Source organism: Pristiophorus japonicus, chromosome 1, assembly GCF_044704955.1.
Source record: "Pristiophorus japonicus isolate sPriJap1 chromosome 1, sPriJap1.hap1, whole genome shotgun sequence".
Classification (NCBI taxonomy): domain Eukaryota; kingdom Metazoa; phylum Chordata; class Chondrichthyes; family Pristiophoridae; genus Pristiophorus; species Pristiophorus japonicus.
The window spans coordinates 433179539-433198501 of record NC_091977.1 but is presented as its reverse complement, the minus strand read 5'-3'; the positions used below and the strand labels follow the sequence as shown (position 1 = coordinate 433198501).

Genomic DNA, 18963 nt, shown 5'->3' with positions numbered 1-18963 from the left:
CCTCCGCATCCTTTAAAAGTGTTTTCAGGGTGATGTGCATGCAGTCTATTGCTCCCTGCAGTTTGGGGAAGTTTTCTATTCTCGAGAAACCCAAGGCCCTCCCAGTCTGTGCCTCCCTGGTCATAGGGAAGCTTATAAAGTCCATCCTGCATGTATAAAGGGCTTGAGTCACCTGTCGAATGGAGCAATGTGTGGCATGCTGAGAGATACCACAGATGTCGCCAGCTGAAGCCTGAAAGGAGCCCGATGAGTAGAAGGATAGGGCCGCAGTAACCTTTACCTCAATGGGCAGTGCGGACCTGATGGTGCTGGTAGGCTGCAGATCCCCCTTGATGAGCTGGCGTATCTCATCGATGACCTCCTTTCGGAAGCGCAGCCTCCTAAGGCATGTGTTATCAGATAAGTTGAGGTAAGATTGCTTTTCCCTGTAAGTTCATCGGGTGTACGTTCTCCTCCTCCGCCTCCGCATTAGTCTGCCACCTCTTTGATTGGGCCCTTCAGTAAACCCAACTTCAGACTCCAGCATGTGAGCATTTACAAGTAATGGTAGAGAAGTTACAGACCTCATCACCATTGCTATAAATGATCTTTGTACTAAAATAAATATAAATGTGAGTGGATCAATCCGCAACTATAAGGCCCTTAAATAACTCACAAATTATAAGCCCTTTCTTTAAGCAGCCTCTCACTTCCTCCGACGCTCAAAATGGCTTCCGTAGTGCTGAGTACTGTGAGGAACGCCAGGTAAAAGCAGCTTTTCTCCAGCGATATCCAGCGGTCTTCTTGGCAAGTGATCAGCCCGGCGATGTGCGGTCGATGTGCCGAAAGTTGCGCTGGATGATGTGACACGAAAGTTGGGCTGGCAATTTTTCGGCAATGTTCCAGTCCAACTTTCTACTTTTTAAGCGAAATGGGCGATAGCTTGCCTTTTTGGGCGATATATGGGAGCTAGCCCAGCGATGTCAAGTGGAAAATCTAGCTTCGTATCTTTGTAATTAATACAAAATGTTCAAAGAGAATGAAAAAAAAAATTTTTTCAATGCTCCTATGATTTTTCACCTGAGTTGTTCACGGCAGTAAATGATATAGGAACAAATAATTTAAGGGCTCGAATAGCCACATATATGACCATTGGCTCAAAACTCATAGAGGATGCAGAGTGATGTTTTCTGGGATGCATGTTTTTCAAGTATAAAAGCAAGGTAGTCATCAAAAAAATTAGCAAGTTAAAGAGTGGTTGGCAGCCTAGTGTTTGTACAACAATGCTGTCTTTATAAATAACTGGGAATTCTTCAAGTACTTCGTCAGGAGAGAAAGGCTACACCAAGTAAGGACAACAATTTTTGTGAGGTACATGAAAGCAGCAATAGAAAATCATTTAAACTAGACAGATGGTGAGGGGAGGGAAGAAAAGAGATCTCAGATGAGACAGATCATAAGGTAGAAGGTAGTCAGCATTCAGGTATGGACTAGAAACTCTAGAACCTGCCGACAAAACAATGCTGCTTTCTGAGCACCATTAATTTATTGAGTCCTTTGAGAGTGGGCAAATAACCCTGCAAAGTGAGACAGATAGTATGGAGGTATCCATCATCCTTATCTGTGCAATGATGTTTGATTGCTTCACAAAAGTGCAATCCACCCTAGAGAATTTAGCATATCCAGAACATCTGTAGCAATGCCCCACCTTAGCAGAGATCCTAAGCACAACTCTGGATTTTATCAGGAATAGTACAACTGATGCCATTGAGACATTGGGTTTCAATGTCCTTGAGTTGGTTCTGTCCTGATTCATCACACAGGTGAGTCATCTGGACAGTAACATAGAAAATAGGTGCAGGAGTAGGCCATTCGGCCCTTTGAAACTCCTACATGGCAAGCAAGCCCCAGGTGGGCAGAGGAAATGTTTCAATGACATCCTCAAAGCCTCCTTGATAAAATGCAACATTCCCACTGACAGCTGGGAGTCCCTGGCCAAAGACCACCCTAAGTGGAGGAAGAGCATCTGGGAGGGCGCTGAGCACTTCGAGTCTCGTCGCTGAGAGCATGCAGAAAGCAAGCGCAGGCAGTGGAAGGAGTGTGCGGCAAACCAGACTCCCCACCCAACCATTTCCTTCAACGACTGTCTGTCCCACCTGTGACAGAGACTGTAATTCCCATATTGGACTGTTCTGTCACCCAAGAACTCACTTTTAGAGTGGAAACACGTCTTCCTCGATCTCGAGGGACTGCCTATGATGATGATGAGGAGGAGGCAAGGACTGGAGAGAAGTATATAGTGGGATCCCCAGGGGTCGGTATTAGGACGATTGCTTTTCTTGTTATATATAAATGACCAGGACTTGGGTGTAAGGAGTACAATTTTGAAGTTTGCGGTTAATACAAAACTTGCAACGCAGTTGTCATGTATTCAACCAGCATTGTAACCCATGTATAATCTGACCTAAGTTGTACACTGTGAGAACAATGACCACTAGGTGGTGAACTTGTGGGAGACACTCCTAACCTAGACCTTCAGATATAAAAGGGGAAGCTCCACCCGCTTCCATCACTTGAGTGCTATGAAATAAAGGACAGGTCACAGACTGACCTTCTCTCAAGCATGGGCCTCGTGTGCATTTATACTGTATAGTAAGGACGTATCAGTAGTAGTGAGGAGAATCGTAGGAGACTGGTGAAATGGGCTTACACATTGTAGATGCAATTTAATGTGTAAGTATGAAGTGATGCATTTTGGGAGAAACAAGGTGCAGTATAATCTGCACTTGCTTAAAATTTGTTACATCTCTAACTTTTTCCAGTTCTGACGACAGGTCATCACCTTGAAACGTTAATTCTGTTTCTCACTCCACAGATGCTGCCTGACCTGCTAAGTATTTCCAGCATTTTCTGTTTTTATTATAATTTAAATGGTGCTATTTTGAGGAGGGTGCAAGAGCAAGGGGCCCTGGGGTGCAGATTCACAAATCCTTGAAGGTGAAAGGGCAAGTTGATAAAGCAGTTAAGAAAGGATATGTGAAGATATGTGAAGAGAAAAAGATTAGTGAAGACAAATGTAGGTCCCTTGCAGTCAGAATCAGGTGAATTTATAATGGGAAACAAGGAAATGGCAGACCAATTGAACAAATACTTTGGTTCTCTATTCACTAAGGAAGACACAAATAACCTTCCGAAAATACTAGGGGACCGAGGGTCTAGTGAGAAGGAGGAACTGAAGGAAATCCTTATTAGTCAGGAAATTATGTTCGGGAAATTGATGGGATTAAAGGCTGATAAATCCCCGGGGCCTGATAGTCTGCATCCCAGAGTACTTAAGGAAGTGGCCCTAGAAATAGTGGATGCATTGGTGGTCATTTTCCAACATTCTATAGACTCTGGATCAGTTCCTATGGATTGGAGGGCAGCTAATGTAACCCCACTTTAAAAAAATGAGAGAGAAAATAGGAAATTATAGACCGGTTAGCCTGACATCGGTAGTGGGGAAAATGATGGAATCAATTATTAAAGATGTAATAGCAGCACATTTGGAAAGCAGTGACAGGATCGGTCCAAGTCAGCATGGATTTATGAAAGGGAAATCATGCTTGACAAATCTTCTCAAATTTTTTGAGGATGTAACTAGTACAATGGACAAGGGAGAACCAGTGGATGTGGTGTATTTGGACTTTCAAAAGGCTTTTGACAAGGACCCACACAAGGGATTAGTGTGCAAAATTAAAGCACATGGTATTGGGGGTAATGTATTGACGTGGATAGAGAACTGGTTGGCAGACAGGAAGCAAAGAGTGGGAATAAACGGGTCCTTTTCAGAATGGCAGGCAGTGACTAGAGGGGTACCGCAAGGTTCAGTGCTGGGACCCCAGCTATTTACAATATACATTAATGATTGGGACGATGGAATTGAATGTAATATCTCCAAGTTTGCAGATGATACTAAGCTGGGTGGTAGTGTGAGCTGTAAGGAGGATGCTAAGAGGCTGCAGGGCGACTTGGACAGGTTAGGTGAGTGGGCAAATGCATGGCAGATGCAGTATAATGTGGATAAATGTGAGGTTATCCACTTTGGTGGCAAAAACAGGAAAGCAGAATATTATTTGAATGGTGTCAGATTAGAAAAAGGGGAGGTGCAACGAGACCAGGATACATCAGTCATTGAAAGTTGGCATGCAGGTACAGCAGGCGGTGAAGAAAGCAAATGGCATGTTGGCCTTCATAGCGAGAGGATTTGAGTTTAGGAGCAGGGAGGTCTTACTGCAGTTGTACAGGGCCTTGGTGAGGCCACACCTTGAATATTGTATACAGTTTTGGTCTCCTAATCTGAGGAAGGACATTCTTGCGATTGAGGGAGTGCAGCGAAGGTTTACCAGACTGATTCCCGGGATGGCAGGACTGACATATGAAGAAAGACTGGATCGACTAGGCTTATATTCACTGGAATTTAGAAGAATGAGAGGGGATCTCATAGAAACATATAAAATTATGACGGGACTGGACAGGTTAGATGCAGGAAAAATGTTCCCAATGTTGGGGAAGTCTAGAACCAGGGGTCACAGTCTAAGGATAAGGGGTAAGCCATTTAGGACTGAGATTAGGAGAAACTGCTTCACTGAGAATTGTGAACCTGTGGAATTCTCTACCACTGAAAGTTGTTGAGGCCAGTTCGTTAGATATATTCAAAAGGGAGTTAGATGTGGCCCTTATGGCTAAAGGGATCAAGGGGTATGGAGAGAAAGCAGGAATGGGGTACTGAAGTTGCATGATCAGCCATGATCATATTGAATGGTGGTGCAAGCTCGAAGGGCTGAATGGCCTACTCCTGCACCTATTTTCTATGTTTCTATATGTGATATTTGGCTTTGGAAATAGAGGCATTGAATACAAAAACAAGGAAGTCATGCTAAACTTTTACAAATCATTGGTTAGGCCTCAGCTGAAGTATTGTGTACAATTCTGGGTACCAAACTTTAGGAAGGATGTCAAGGCCTTGGAGAAGGTATAGAGGTTTACTGGGATGATACCAGGTATGAGGGACTTCAGTTATGTGGAGAGATTGGAGAAGCTGGGGTTGTTCTCCTTAGAGCAGAAAAGGTTGAGGGGACAGCTAAGAGATATTAAAAATTATGAGAGGTTTTGACAGAGCAAGTAGCGAAAAACTGTTTCCTCTGGTAAGTGGGTTGATAACCAGTGGTCATGGTTTTAAAATAACTGGCAAAAGTACTAAAGGGGAATTGAGGAGAAATTATTTCACACAGAGGGCTACGATCTGGAACACACAACCTGAAAGGGAAGTTGAATCAACTTCATAGGAACTATCAAAAGCAATTGGACATCTATTTGAAGATAACTAATTTGCAGGTTATGGGGAGAAAGCTGGATATGGGACTAAATTGGACAGCTCTTTCAAAGAACTGGCACAGGCATGATGGGTCAAATGACTCCCTATTCTGTGTTGTAAGAAACATAGAAACATAGAAACATAGAAACATAGAAACATAGGTGCAGGAGTAGGCCATTCGGCCCTTCTAGCCTGCACCGCCATTCAATGAGTTCATGGCTGAACATGCAACTTCAGTACCCCATTCCTGCTTTCTCACCATACCCCTTGATTCCCCTAGTAGTAAGGACTTCATCTAACTCCTTTTTGAATATATTTAGTGAATTGGCCTCAACTACTTTCTGTGGTAGAGAATTCCACAGGTTCACCACTCTCTGGGTGAAGAAATTCCTCCTCATCTCGGTCCTAAATTGCTTCCCCCCTATCCTTAGACTGTGACCCCTGGTTCTGGACTTCCCCAACATTGGGAACATTCTTCCTGCATCTAACCTGTCTAACCCCGTCAGAATTTTAAACGTTTCTATGAGGTCCCCTCTCATTCTTCTGAACTCCAGTGAATACAAGCCCAGTTGATCCAGTCTTTCTTGATAGGTCAGTCCCGCCATCCCGGGAATCAGTCTGGTGAACCTTCGCTGCACTCCCTCAATAGCAAGAATGTCCTTCCTCAGGTTAGGAGACCAAAACTGTACACAATACTCCAGGTGTGGCCTCACCAAGGCCCTGTACAATTGTAGCAACACCTCCCTGCCCTTGTACTCAAATCCCCTCGCTATGAAGGCCAACATGCCATTTGCTTTCTTAACCGCCTGCTGTACCTGCATGCCAACCTTCAATGACTGATGTACCATGACACCCAGGTCTCTTTGCACCTGCCCTTTTCCTAATCTGTCACCATTCAGATAATAGTCTGTCTCTCTGTTTTTACCACCAAAGTGGATAACCTCACATTTATCCACATTATACTTCATCTGCCATGCATTTGCCCACTCACCTAACCTATCCAAGTCGCTCTGCAGCCTCATAGAATCCTCCTTGCAGCTCACACTGCCACCCAACTTAGTGTCATCCGCAAATTTGGAGATACTACATTTAATCCCCTCGTCTAAATCATTAATGTACAGTGTAAACAGCTGGGGCCCCAGCACAGAACCTTGCGGTACCCCACTAGTCACTGCCTGCCATTCTGAAAAGTCCCCATTTACTCCTACTCTTTGCTTCCTGTCTGACAACCAGTTCTCAATCCATGTCAGCACACTACCCCCAATCCCATGTGCTTTAACTTTGCACATTATTCTCTTGTGTGGGACCTTGTCGAAAGCCTTCTGAAAGTCCAAATATACCACATCGACTGGTTCTCCCTTGTCCACTCTACTGGAAACATCCTCAAAAAATTCCAGAAGATTTGTCAAGCATGATTTCCCTTTCACAAATCCATGCTGACTTGGACCTATCATATTACCTCTTTCCAAATGCACTGCTATGACATCCTTAATAATTGATTCCATCATTTTACCCACTACTGATGTCAGGCTGACCGGTCTGTAATTCCCTGTTTTCTCTCTCCCTCCTTTTTTAAAAAGTGGGGTTACATTGGCTACCCTCCACTCCATAGGAACTGATCCAGAGTCAATGGAATGTTGGAAAATGACTGTCAATGCATCCACTATTTCCAAGGCCACCTCCTTAAGTACTCTGGGATGCAGTCCATCAGGCCCTGGGGATTTATCGGCCTTCAATCCCATCAATTTCCCCAACACAATTTCCCGACTAATAAGGATTTCCCTCAGTTCCTCCTCCTTACTAGACCCTCCGACCCCTTTTATATCCGGAAGGTTGTTTGTTCCTCCTCAGTGAATACCGAACCAAAGTACTTGTTCAATTGGTCCGCCATTTCTTTGTTCCCCGTTATGACTACCCCTGATTCTGACTGCAGGGGACCTACGTTTGTCTTTACTAACCTTTTTCTCTTTACATATCTTTAGAAACTTTTGCAATCCGTCTTAATGTTCCCTGCAAGCTTCTTCTCATACTCCATTTTCCCTGCCCTAATCAAACCCTTTGTCCTCCTCTGCTGAGTTCTAAATTTCTCCCAGTCCCCGGGTTCTCTGCTATTTCTGGCCAATTTGTATGCCACTTCCTTGGCTTTAATGCTATCCCTGATTTCCCTTGATAGCCACGGTTGAGCCACCTTCCCTTTTTTATTTTTACGACAGACAGGAATGTACAATTGTTGTAGTTCATCCATGCGGTCTCTAAATGTCTGCCATTGCCCATCCACAGTCAACCCCTTCAGTATCATTCGCCAATCTATCCTAGCCAATTCACGCCTCATACCTTCAAAGTTACCCTTCTTTAAGTTCTGGACCATGGTCTCTGAATTAACTGTTTCATTCTCCATCCTAATGCAGAATTCCACCATATTATGGTCACTCTTCCCCAAGGGGCCTCGCACAACGAGATTGCTAATTAATCCTCTCTCATTACACAACACCCAGTCTAAGATGGCCTCCCCCCTAGTTGGTTCCTCGACATATTGGTCTAAAAAACCATCCCTTATGCACTCCAGGAAATCCTCCTCTACCGTATTGCTTCCAGTTTGGTTAACCCAATCTATGTGCATATTAAAGTCACCCATTATAACTGCTGCAACTTTATTGCACGCACCCCTAATTTCATGTTTGATGCCCTCCCCAACATCACTACTACTGTTTGGAGGTCTGTACACAACTCCCACTAACGTTTTTTGTCCTTTGGTATTCTGCAGCTCTACCCATATAGATTCCACATCATCCAAGCTAATGTCCTTCCGAACTATTGCCTTAATTTGCTCCTTAACCAGCAATGCTACCCCACCTCCTTTTCCTTTTATTCTATCTTTCCTGAATGTTGAATACCCCTGGATGTTGAGTTCCCAGCCCTGATCATCCTGGAGCCACGTCTCCGTAATCCCAATTTGTTAACATCTATTTGCACAGTTAATTCATCCACTTTATTGCGGATACTCCTTGCATTAAGACACAAAGCCTTCAGGCTTGTTCTTTTAACACCCTTTGTCCTTTTAGAATTTTGCTGTACAGTGGCCCTTTTTGTTCTTTGCCTTGGGTTTCTCTGCCCTCCACTTTTCCTCATCTCCTTTCTGTCTTTTGCTTTTGCCTCCTTTTTGTTTCCCTCTGTCTCCCTGCATTGGTTCCCATCCCCCTGCCATATCAGTTTAAATTCTCCCCAACAGCACTAGCAAACACTCCCCCTAGGACATTGGTTCCGGTCCTGCCCAGGTGCAGGCCGTCCGGTTTGTACTGGTCCTACCTCCCCCAGAACCGGTTCCAATGCCCCAGGAATTTGAATCCCTCCCTGTTGCACCACTGCTCAAGCCACGTATTCATCTGCACTATCCTGCGATTCCTACTCTGACTATCACGTGGCACTGGTAGCAATCCCGAGATTACTATTTTTGAGGTCCTACTTTTTAATTTAGCTCCTAGCTCCTTAAATTCGTTTCGTAGGACCTCATCCCTTTTTTTACCTATGTCGTTGGTACCAATGTGCACCACGACAACTGGCTGTTCTCCCTCCCTTTTTAGAATGTCCTGCACCCGCTCCGAGACATCCTTGACCCTTGCACCAGGGAGGCAACATACCATCCTGGAGTCTCGGTTGCGGCCGCAGAAACGCCTATCTATTCCCCTCACCATTGAATCCCCAATCACTATTGCTCTCCCACTCTTTTTCCTGCCCTCCTGTGCAGCAGAGCCAGCCATGGTGCCATGAACTTGGCTGCTGCTGCCCTCCCCTGATGAGTCATCCCCCTCAACAGTACCCAAAGCAGTGTATCTGTTTTGCAGGGGGTTGACCACAGGGGATTCCTGCACTACCTTCCTTGCACTGCTCTTCCTGTTGGTCTTCCATTCCCTATCTGGCTGTGGACCCTTTCCCTGCGGTACGACCAACTCGCTACACGTGATACTCACGTCATCCTCAGCATCGTGGATGCTCCAGAGTGAATCCACCCTCAGCTCCAACTCCGCAACGCGGTTTGTCAGGAGCTGGAGGCGGATACACTTCCCGCACACGTAATCGTCAGGGACACCGGAAGTGTCCCTGAGTTCCCACATGGTACAGGAGGAGCATAACACCCGACCGAGCTCTCCTGCCATGACTTAACCCTTATAGACACTTAAATTGGCAACAACAATGTTAAAAGTTACTCACTGATATAGAAGAGAAAAAAGAAAAAGTACTCACCAATCACCAGCCAATCACTTACCCTCTTGGCTGTGACGTCACCTTTTGATTTCTTTCTACTTCTTTTTTGCCTTCTCCCTGTAGCTGCACAAGTCACGCCTTTTATAGGCCGCTTCTCGCACCTCCTCGACGCTGCTCCCGACTGCCGCCGACGCTGGGCCCCGGACTCCCTGCTGTGCCTTTTATAGGCTTCTCCACGCACCTCCTCGACGCTGCTCCCGACTGCCGCCGACACTGGGCCCCGGACTCCCTGCTGTGCCTTTTATAGGCTTCTCCACGCACCTCCTCAACGCTGCTCCCGACTGCCGCCGACGCTGGGCCCCGGACTCCCTGCTGTGCCTTTTATAGGCCTCTCCACGCACCTCCTCGACGCTGCTCCCGACTGCCGCCGACTCTGGGCCCCGGACTCCCTGCTGTGCCTTTTATAGGCCTCTCCACGCACCTCCTCGATGCTGCTCCCGATTCTATGATTCTAAGTGACAGACAGCTGTCATTAGCAAGGGGCAATACCTTCATCACTTTCACTGTCAAAAGGAGGAATCAGTCTGACAGGGCACAGAACTATTACTGGATCGTGGTGTTGCCAAGATTGCAGGGCATCATAGATGTGTAAGTCAATATCCAGGAAGCACGCATGACGCCTTCATAATGAGGCAGAACATTATATGATCTGGGTACCGCTTTGGGTACTGTTGGGGAGGATGACTCATCAGGGGAGGGCAGCAGCAGCCAAGTTCATGGCACCGTAGGTGGCTCTGCTGCACAGGAGGGCAGGAAAAAGAGTGGGAGAGCGATAGTGATAGGGGATTCGATGGTGAGGGGAATAGATAGGCATTTCTGCGGACGCAACCGAGACTCCAGGATGGTATGTTGCCTCCCTGGTGCAAGGGTCAAGGATGTCTCGGAGCAGGTGCAGGACATTCTGAAATGGGAGGGAGAACAGCCAGTTGTCGTTGTGCACATTGGTACCAACGACATAGGTAAAAAAAGGGATGAGGTCCTACGAAAAGAATTTAAGGAGCTAGGAGCTAAATTAAAAAGTAGGACCTCAAAAGTAGTAATCTCGGGATTGCTACCAGTGCCACGTGCTAGTCAGAGTAGGAATCGCAGGATAGCGCAGATGAATACATGGCTTGAGCAGTGGTGCAGCAGGGAGGGATTCAAATTCTTGGGGCATTGGAACCGGTTCTGGGGGAGGTGGGACCAGTACAAACCGGACGGTCTGCACCTGGGCAGGACCGGAACCAATGTCCTAGGGGGAGTGTTTGCTAGTGCTGTTGGGGAGGAGTTAAACTAATATTGCAGGGGGATGGGAACCTATGCAGGGAGACAGAGGGAGACAAAAATGAGGCAAAAGCAAAAGACAGAAAGGAGATGAGGAAAAGTGGAGGGCAGAGAAACCCAAGGCAAAGAACAAAAAGGGCCACTGTACAGCAAAATTCTAAAAGGACAAAGGGTGTTAAAAAAGCAAGCCTGAAGGCTTTGTGTCTTAATGTAAGGAGTATCCGCAATAAGGTGGATGAATTAACTGTGCAAATAGATGTTAACAAATATGATGTGATTGGGATTACGGAGACGTGGCTCCAGGATGATCAGGGCTGGGAACTCAACATCCAGGGGTATTCAACATTCAGGAAGGATAGAATAAAAGGAAAAGGAGGTGGGGTAGCATTGCTGGTTAAAGAGGAGATTAATGCAATAGTTAGGAAAGACATTAGCTTGGATGATGTGGAATCTATATGGGTAGAGCTGCAGAACACTAAAGGGCAAAAATCGTTAGTGGGAGTTGTGTACAGACCTCCAAACAGTAGTAGTGATGTTGGGGAGGGCATCAAACAGGAAATTAGGAGTGCATGCAATAAAGGTGCAGCAGTTATAATGGGTGACTTTAATATGCACATAGATTGGGCCAGCCAAACTGGAAGCAATACGATGGAGGAGGATTTCCTGGAGTGCATAAGGGATGGTTTTCTAGACCAATATGTCGAGGAACCAACTAGGGGGGAGGCCATCTTAGACTGGGTGTTGTGTAATGAGAGAGGATTAATTAGCAATCTCGTTGTGCGAGGCCCCTTGGGGAAGAGTGACCATAATATGGTGGAATTCTGCATTAGGATGGAGAATGAAACAGTTAATTCAGAGACCATGGTCCAGAACTTAAAGAAGGGTAACTTTGAAGGTATGAGGCGTGAATTGGCTAGGATAGATTGGCGAATGATACTGAAGGGGTTGACTGTGGATGGGCAATGGCAGACATTTAGAGACCGCATGGATGAATTACAACAATTGTACATTCCTGTCTGGCATAAAAATAAAAAGGGAAGGTGGCTCAACCGTGGCTATCTAGGGAAATCAGGGATAGTATTAAAGCCAAGGAAATGGCATACAAATTGGCCAGAAATAGCAGCGAACCTGGGGACTGGGAGAAATTTAGAACTTAGCAGAGGAGGACAAAGGGTTTGATTAGGGCAGGGAAAATGGAGTACGAGAAGAAGCTTGCAGGGAACATTAAGGCGGATTGCAAAAGTTTCTATAGGTATGTAAAGAGAAAAAGGTTAGTAAAGACAAACGTAGGTCCCCTGCAGTCAGAATCAGGGGAAGTCATAACGGGGAACAAAGAAATGGCAGACCAATTGAACAAGTACTTTGGTTCAGTATTCACTAAGGAGGACACAAACAACCTTCCGGATATAAAAGTGGTCAGAGGGTCTAGTAAGGAGGGGGAACTGAGGGAAATCTTTATTAGTCGGGAAATTGTGTTGGGGAAATTGATGGGATTGAAGGCCGATAAATCCCCAGGGCCTGATGGACTGCATCCCAGAGTACTTAAGGAGGTGGCCTTGGAAATAGCGGATGCATTGACAGTCATTTTCCAACATTCCATTGACTCTGGATCAGTTCCTATCGAGTGGAGGGTAGCCAATGTAACCCCACTTTTTAAAAAAGGAGGGAGAGAGAAAGCAGGGAATTATAGACCGGTCAGCCTGACCTCAGTAGTGGGTAAAATGATGGAATTAATTATTAAGGATGTCATAGCAGCGCATTTGGAAAATGGTGACATGATAGGTCCAAGTCAGCATGGATTTGTGAAAGGGAGATCATGCTTGACAAATCTTCTGGAATTTTTTGAGGATGTTTCCAATAAAGTGGACAAAGGAGTACCAGTTGATGTGATATATTTGGACTTTCAGAAGGCTTTCGACAAGGTCCCACACAGGAGATTAATGTGCAAAGTTAAAGCACATGGGATTGGGGGTAGTGTGCTGACGTGGATTGAGAACTGGTTGTCAGACAGGAAGCAAAGAGTAGGAGTAAATGGGTGCTTTTCGGAATGGCAGGCAGTGACTAGTGGGGTACCGCAGGGTTCTGTGCTGGGGCCCCAGTTGTTTACATTGTACATTAATGATTTAGACGAGGGGATTAAATGTAGTATCTCCAAATTAGCGGATGACACTAAGTTGGGTGGCAGTGTGAGCTGCGAGGAGGATGCTATGAGGCTGCAGAGTGACTTGGATAGGTTAGGTGAGTGGGCAAATGCGTGGCAGATGAAGTATAATGTGGATAAATGTGAGGTTATCCACTTTGGTGGTAAAAACAGAGAGACAGACTATTATCTGAATGGTGACAGATTAGGAAAAGGGAAGGTGCAACGAGACCTGGGTGTCATGGTACATCAGTCATTGAAGGTTGGCATGCAGGTACAGCAGGCGGTTAAGAAAGCAAATGGCATGTTGGCCTTCATAGCGAGGGGATTTGAATACAGGGGCAGGGAGGTGTTGCTACAGTTGTACAGGGCCTTGGTGAGGCCACACCTGGAGTATTGTGTACAGTTTTGGTCTCCTAACTTGAGGAAGGACATTCTTGCTATTGAGGGAGTGCAGCGAAGATTCACAAGACTGATTCCCGGGATGGTGGGACTGACCTATCAAGAAAGACTGGATCAACTGGGCTTGTATTCACTGGAGTTCAGAAGAGTGAGAGGGGACCTCATAGAAACGTTTAAAATTCTGACGGGTTTGGACAGGTTGGATGCAGGAAGAATGTTCCCAATGTTGGGGAAGTCCAGAACCAGAGGTCACAGTCTAAGGATAAGGGGTAAGCCATTTAGGACCGAGATAAGGAGAAACTTCTTCACCCAGAGAGTGGTGAACCTGTGGAATTCTCTACCACAGAAAGTAGTTGAGGCCAATTCACTAAATATATTCAAAAGGGAGTTAGATGAAGTCCTTACTACTCGGGGGATCAAGGGGTATGGCGTGAAAGTAGGAAGGGGGTACTGAAGTTGCATGTTCAGCCATGAACTCATTGAATGACGGTGCAGGCTAGAAGGGCTGAATGGCTTGCTCCTGCACCTATTTTCTATGTTTCTATGTTTCTATGATTTATATGAAGGCCCAAGGAGACTGGAAGAATGACTGCTTGGATAGCAGGACTAACCTCTTCAGCCCTGGTTGATTAGCCCCTCCCCTGCCCGAGTAATCGCTGTACAGTAGCTAAATAAGAATAGAATGATATATGTGCCTCAACCATAATTATTGATATCCTCAAACAAAGAGTTCCCTGCTTGCACCAATCAGGCAGGGTCTTGCTGTATATCCCAGCAATAGTTTCTAAAATCATCATTGTCTGCTAAATGTTGCATATCTTCACTTTACAAAGATGATTAACTATGCAGCAGGATTAAAGTGAGGCCCTGAATCAACCATTGGCATAGGAGGAAGATGGGGAAGAGGATAAAGTGGAGCAAACCAGAAAGAATGGTACACTAGTGACTAATACAAAACCGCTTTCATAATTCCTAATTCTGATCCCTGTACAACCAGTCTTGTCTAATTTATCAACACACAATAGCCCAATAATCACCATGTTATCCATTCTCATATATATTACCATTGTTCTCATCTGCTGCTACCTGAATATGGCCCTCCCAAAACAACTTTCAGGATGAAGGTAAAATAAAATTGACCAAGTTATTTACCTAATGGCCCAGATTTTGCTGGTGCATGGCATTTCGTGGCATGCTCCATTTTCCCTCACACTTCACTTTGAACAGTTTTTGCCGTTTAAGTTGCTGGAAGTGCAAGCTGATAACAGTGTCGCAAAATCAACCTGGGACATAGTTAAATGATGGGACCAATAGTCTATCTCCTTAACCAATGATATTTAAAGATTGAGAAAGAAACAGAGGAATGACGGAGAAAGAAATTGGTTAATTGGCATTGCAGGGACATAAATCTCATTAAAAAGGTACTTATGCTGTTAAGTTGCAGCCCTAACGCGAGTTTAATTGGCAATTAAGGTGCAAATGCAGCAATTTCATGAAACTCATGGGGAGGGTGAGCTTCGTTTTTGCACGGCTAACATCGCAAATCATTCAGCAATTTGTGGCAATTCAAAATTTACGGGGTGTCACTTCCTCACCACAAATTGCTGATTTTTTTTCACTCACAGCATGTGGGCATTGCTGGCAAGGCCACCATTTATTGCCCGTCTCTAATGGCCCCAGAGAAGGTGGTGGTGATCCGCCTACTTGAACCGCTGGAGTTTGTGTAGTGACACTACTCCCATAGTGCTGTTAGGTCGGGAGTTCCAAGATTTTGACCCAGCAACAATGAAAGAATGGCAATATATTTCCAAGTCAGGATGGTGTGTGGCTTGGAGGGAACCTAGAGGTGGTTGTGTTCCCATGCACCTGCTGCCCTTGTCCTTCTCGGTGATACAGGTTGTGGGTTTGAGAGGTGCTGTCAAAGAAGCCTTGGTGAGTTGCTGGAGTGCATCTTGTAGATAGCATACACTGCAGTCACGGTGTGCCATAGGTGATGGGAGAGAATGTTTAAGGTGATGGATGGGGTGCCAATCAAACGGGCTGCTTTGTCCTGGATGATTTACACATTAATTACGGCAAGCACCATTAAACCCACTGTTATTTTGACAGCAAGATCTAGGCCAATATTTACATGTGTATGTGAAACTACTAATAACTACCATATCTGTTTTTAGTGACCCTGTAGGAAGGGTCTCGTATTTCCTAAGTTTGTGCTAGGTTTACGTCTTCCCTGAGGAGTAAATGTGATTAGTCAGCTGTTGCTCACCGAGGGCTCATGGGATGGAGGTGGCTCTGTATTTCTAGGTGCTGAGCCATAAGATGGCTCTGCAATAGTTGCCTAAGAAGGTAATGGCTACCTGCACCCATCCTCTACCTGGCACTTCATCAATCTTTTGAAGAGGCCAAATCCAAGAATCTGGCACACCTGTATCACATTCTGGGATGCCCCAGCTGCTGTGCACCCTCGCAGGATGAACAGCCATTTGTGGGCGCACAGGCAATAAGTTATCATTGAGAAGTGTGATGCACACCACTGGGGTTCTCTCAAGGTGACAAGCTCGAAGCATATTATCTCTGGAACTGAGGAACTTGTATGTTTGAGCCCAGTTTCAATAATCCCAGTCAATATGTACTGAAGAGAAACATGTCTAGGCTTGGGCCTTCTGTTCTTGGACCTCCCTGGCAGATGGTCATGGAGTTTCATAGAAACATAGAAAATAGGTGCAGGAGTAGGCCATTCGGCCCTTTAAGCCTGCACCGCCATTCAATGAGTTCATGCCTGAACAGCTTCCAATGTGCTCTGTAGTTGTGTAAATCTTTGATGCATGGCTGCACATTCCCTGACAACCCTTACAGGCTGTTCAGCGCAGTCACAAAAGGTCTCATGAAGGCCATTTACTCATTCATCAACTTCCTTCTGAAAGCTGACCCATATAGCTGACAAAATCATACCCATTGCTTTCTCTACCTCTGGTGCCATCTCCACTTGCTGCTCCTCACTGATTATTTGTGCTTCACGTATGCTCTCTCCCCAAACTTACTAAAGGCCCCTGGTGCTTTATCTCCGTTGCTGTCTGCACCAGATGAAATGTATGTCATGATTTTCTGTGAACTACAAATTTCCTGAGGTATCCCATTTTGGGGAGTTGGTATACAAAAAAGGAAGATGTGTTACATAGGTATCAAAAGGGAGTGCCTTCGAACAGAGAAAAAAGGCCAAAATTTTCCTGGGTCCGGGAGGCCGCAAATGGAGTCGGATCAAGTGGGAAAATTGAAATTTCTTGAAGTGGGTTGGGAACCCGCCGTCATCCCGCCCCCACACACCCTTCCCTTGGGCGAGTCTGTCAGCACGGCAGCGACCCAACCGGCAGAGACGGGTGACCCAACTTAAAGGATTATTAGCTTGTTCTCAGACCTTTAAAAGTTTCTATAATCTTACCTTTGGACGTAAAAAATCCCATGGCACTATTTCAAAGAAGAGCAGGGGAGTTATCCCCAGTATCCTGGCCAATATTTATCCCTCAATCAACATAACAAAAAAAATGATTATCTGGTCATTATCACATTGCTGTTTGTGGGAGTTTGCTGTGCGCAAGTTGGCTTCCGCGTTTTCCACATTACAACAGTGACTACACTCCAAATGTACTTAATTGGCTGTAAAGCACTTTGAGGCATCCGGTGGTCGTGAAAGGCGCTATATAAATGCAAGTCCTTTTCTTTTTTCTTTGCAATTTTACTGGATGCCCACAGGACTCACGCTGCTCGAGGACCACGTCTGTCAACCTGAGGCGGGTGTTGAGTGGCCATTGATCCAGCTGATTAGTTGACAACATCAAATGTATTATAAAAGCTCTCATCTGTCAGATGATCACTTTCCTCAGACAGAAGCTGTTGCTTTCTGCATTGCCAGCACAGATTGAGCTTTTTGCAGATTGTATGTCTTTCCAGAAAAGTCTCCGTCCACTGTTACCTCACTGAAAGAATCTCTCTCACCATTGACAGATTGCTTCGGTCATCTCTACTTCACCTGCCATGTATTCTTCAACATGGGTGCCATTTATACTGTCTCACTTTGATCCTCAGAATCTGACCAAATGAGCCCCAAGACCAGCAGCACCTGGCACACCAGCAGCACCAAAACACCAACCTTCTCTGCAATCACCTGATGCTGCACAGGATATCAGCACCCAAATGGAGAAAGATTGCAAAGTGCCACAGTACAGCGGGACCTGGGGGTACTTGTGCCTGAAATGCAAAAGGATAGTATGCAGGTACAGCAAGTGATCAGGAAGGCCAATGGTATCTTGGCCTTTATTGCAAAGGGGATGGAATATAAAAGCAGGGAAGTCTTGCTACAGCTATATAAGGTACTGGTGACGCAGAATACTGTATGCAGTTTTGGTTTCCATATTTACAAAACGATATACTTGCTTTGGAGGCAGTTCAGAGAAGGTTCACTAGGTTGATTCTGGGGATGAGGGGGTTGACTTATAAGGAAACGTTGAGTAGGTTGGCCTCTACTCATTGGAATTCAGAAGAATGAGAGGTGATCTTATCGAAACGTGTAAGATTATGAGGGGGCTTGACCGTGTGGTTGCAGAGGATGTTTCCACTGATGGGGAGACTAGAACTAGAGAGCACGATGTTAGAATAAGAGGCCGCCCATTTAAAACAGAGATGAGGAGAAATTTCTTCTCTCAGAGGTTGTAAATATGTGGAATTCGCTGCCTCAGAGAGCTGTGGAAGCTGGAACATTGAATAAATTTAAGACAGAAATAGACAGTTTCTTAAATGATAAGGGGATAATGGGTTATGGGGAGCAGGTGGGGAACTGGAGCTGAGTCCATGATCAGATCAGCCATGATCTTATTGAATGGTGGCGCAGGCTCGAGGGGCTGTATGGCCTATTCCTGTTCCTATTTCTTATGTTCTTACATTCTTATAAGTATATTGCTGCCCAGGAGGAAAAAGGATGGGCTCATCATGGCCAGATTTACTTAGCTTTACGCTGTACCTATATGGCTGCTACATGATGCACCAGGTTGGCACCACCCCACACCATAAAGCATCCCTATAATAACCAAGCTATTTCTTTCACACTCACCACCATTGCTGGACATATCGTTATGTCTCACCATTCACTGCAACTCACTAAGCTGCTTCCAAAGGTGCACACAAATCTGTCCAAAGTGTTGAAAATAAAGATGTTTATGTTTGACAGCACATTAACGGAAACTTTACATAAATATTGGATAAAAGACCCAAGTGGCTACCCTTGTCAATCTACTTGCGTGTCATCTTTCTCTTCCACGTGCTTCTATGAGGTGGCTTCAGCAGAGGTAGTGTTAACCTGCTCACTTACCTGCTGCAAAGGAGCTGGAGAGCACCTGACTGCACATCAGTGGGACCATGAGGGCCCACCTTTAAGCTGACATCCCTCCTAGTGAGGTGGTCTGTGAGCCTCTGCCATCTATTCTCCATAGAGACCATCTGCTCCTGTGAGTGGTGCATTAGCTGCTCCATGTAGGTGGCTATCGTATCCATGGAGAAGCCTACAGTT

General features: G+C 45.5%; 1 protein-coding gene across 2 annotated transcripts in view; it reads right to left on the bottom strand.

Annotated features, from left to right (window-relative positions):
- LOC139259964 (ras-related protein Rab-10-like) overlaps positions 1-18564 on the bottom strand; it is a 147420-nt gene extending 128856 nt beyond the window's left edge. For both annotated transcript variants that reach the window (XM_070875970.1, XM_070875979.1), the window contains exon 1: positions 18508-18564. In XM_070875970.1, coding sequence (XP_070732071.1) covers positions 18508-18541 — 34 coding nt within the window. In that variant the 5' untranslated portion in view covers positions 18542-18564. The remainder of the gene's footprint in view (positions 1-18507) is intronic.
- Positions 18565-18963: the final 399 nt, after the last annotated feature.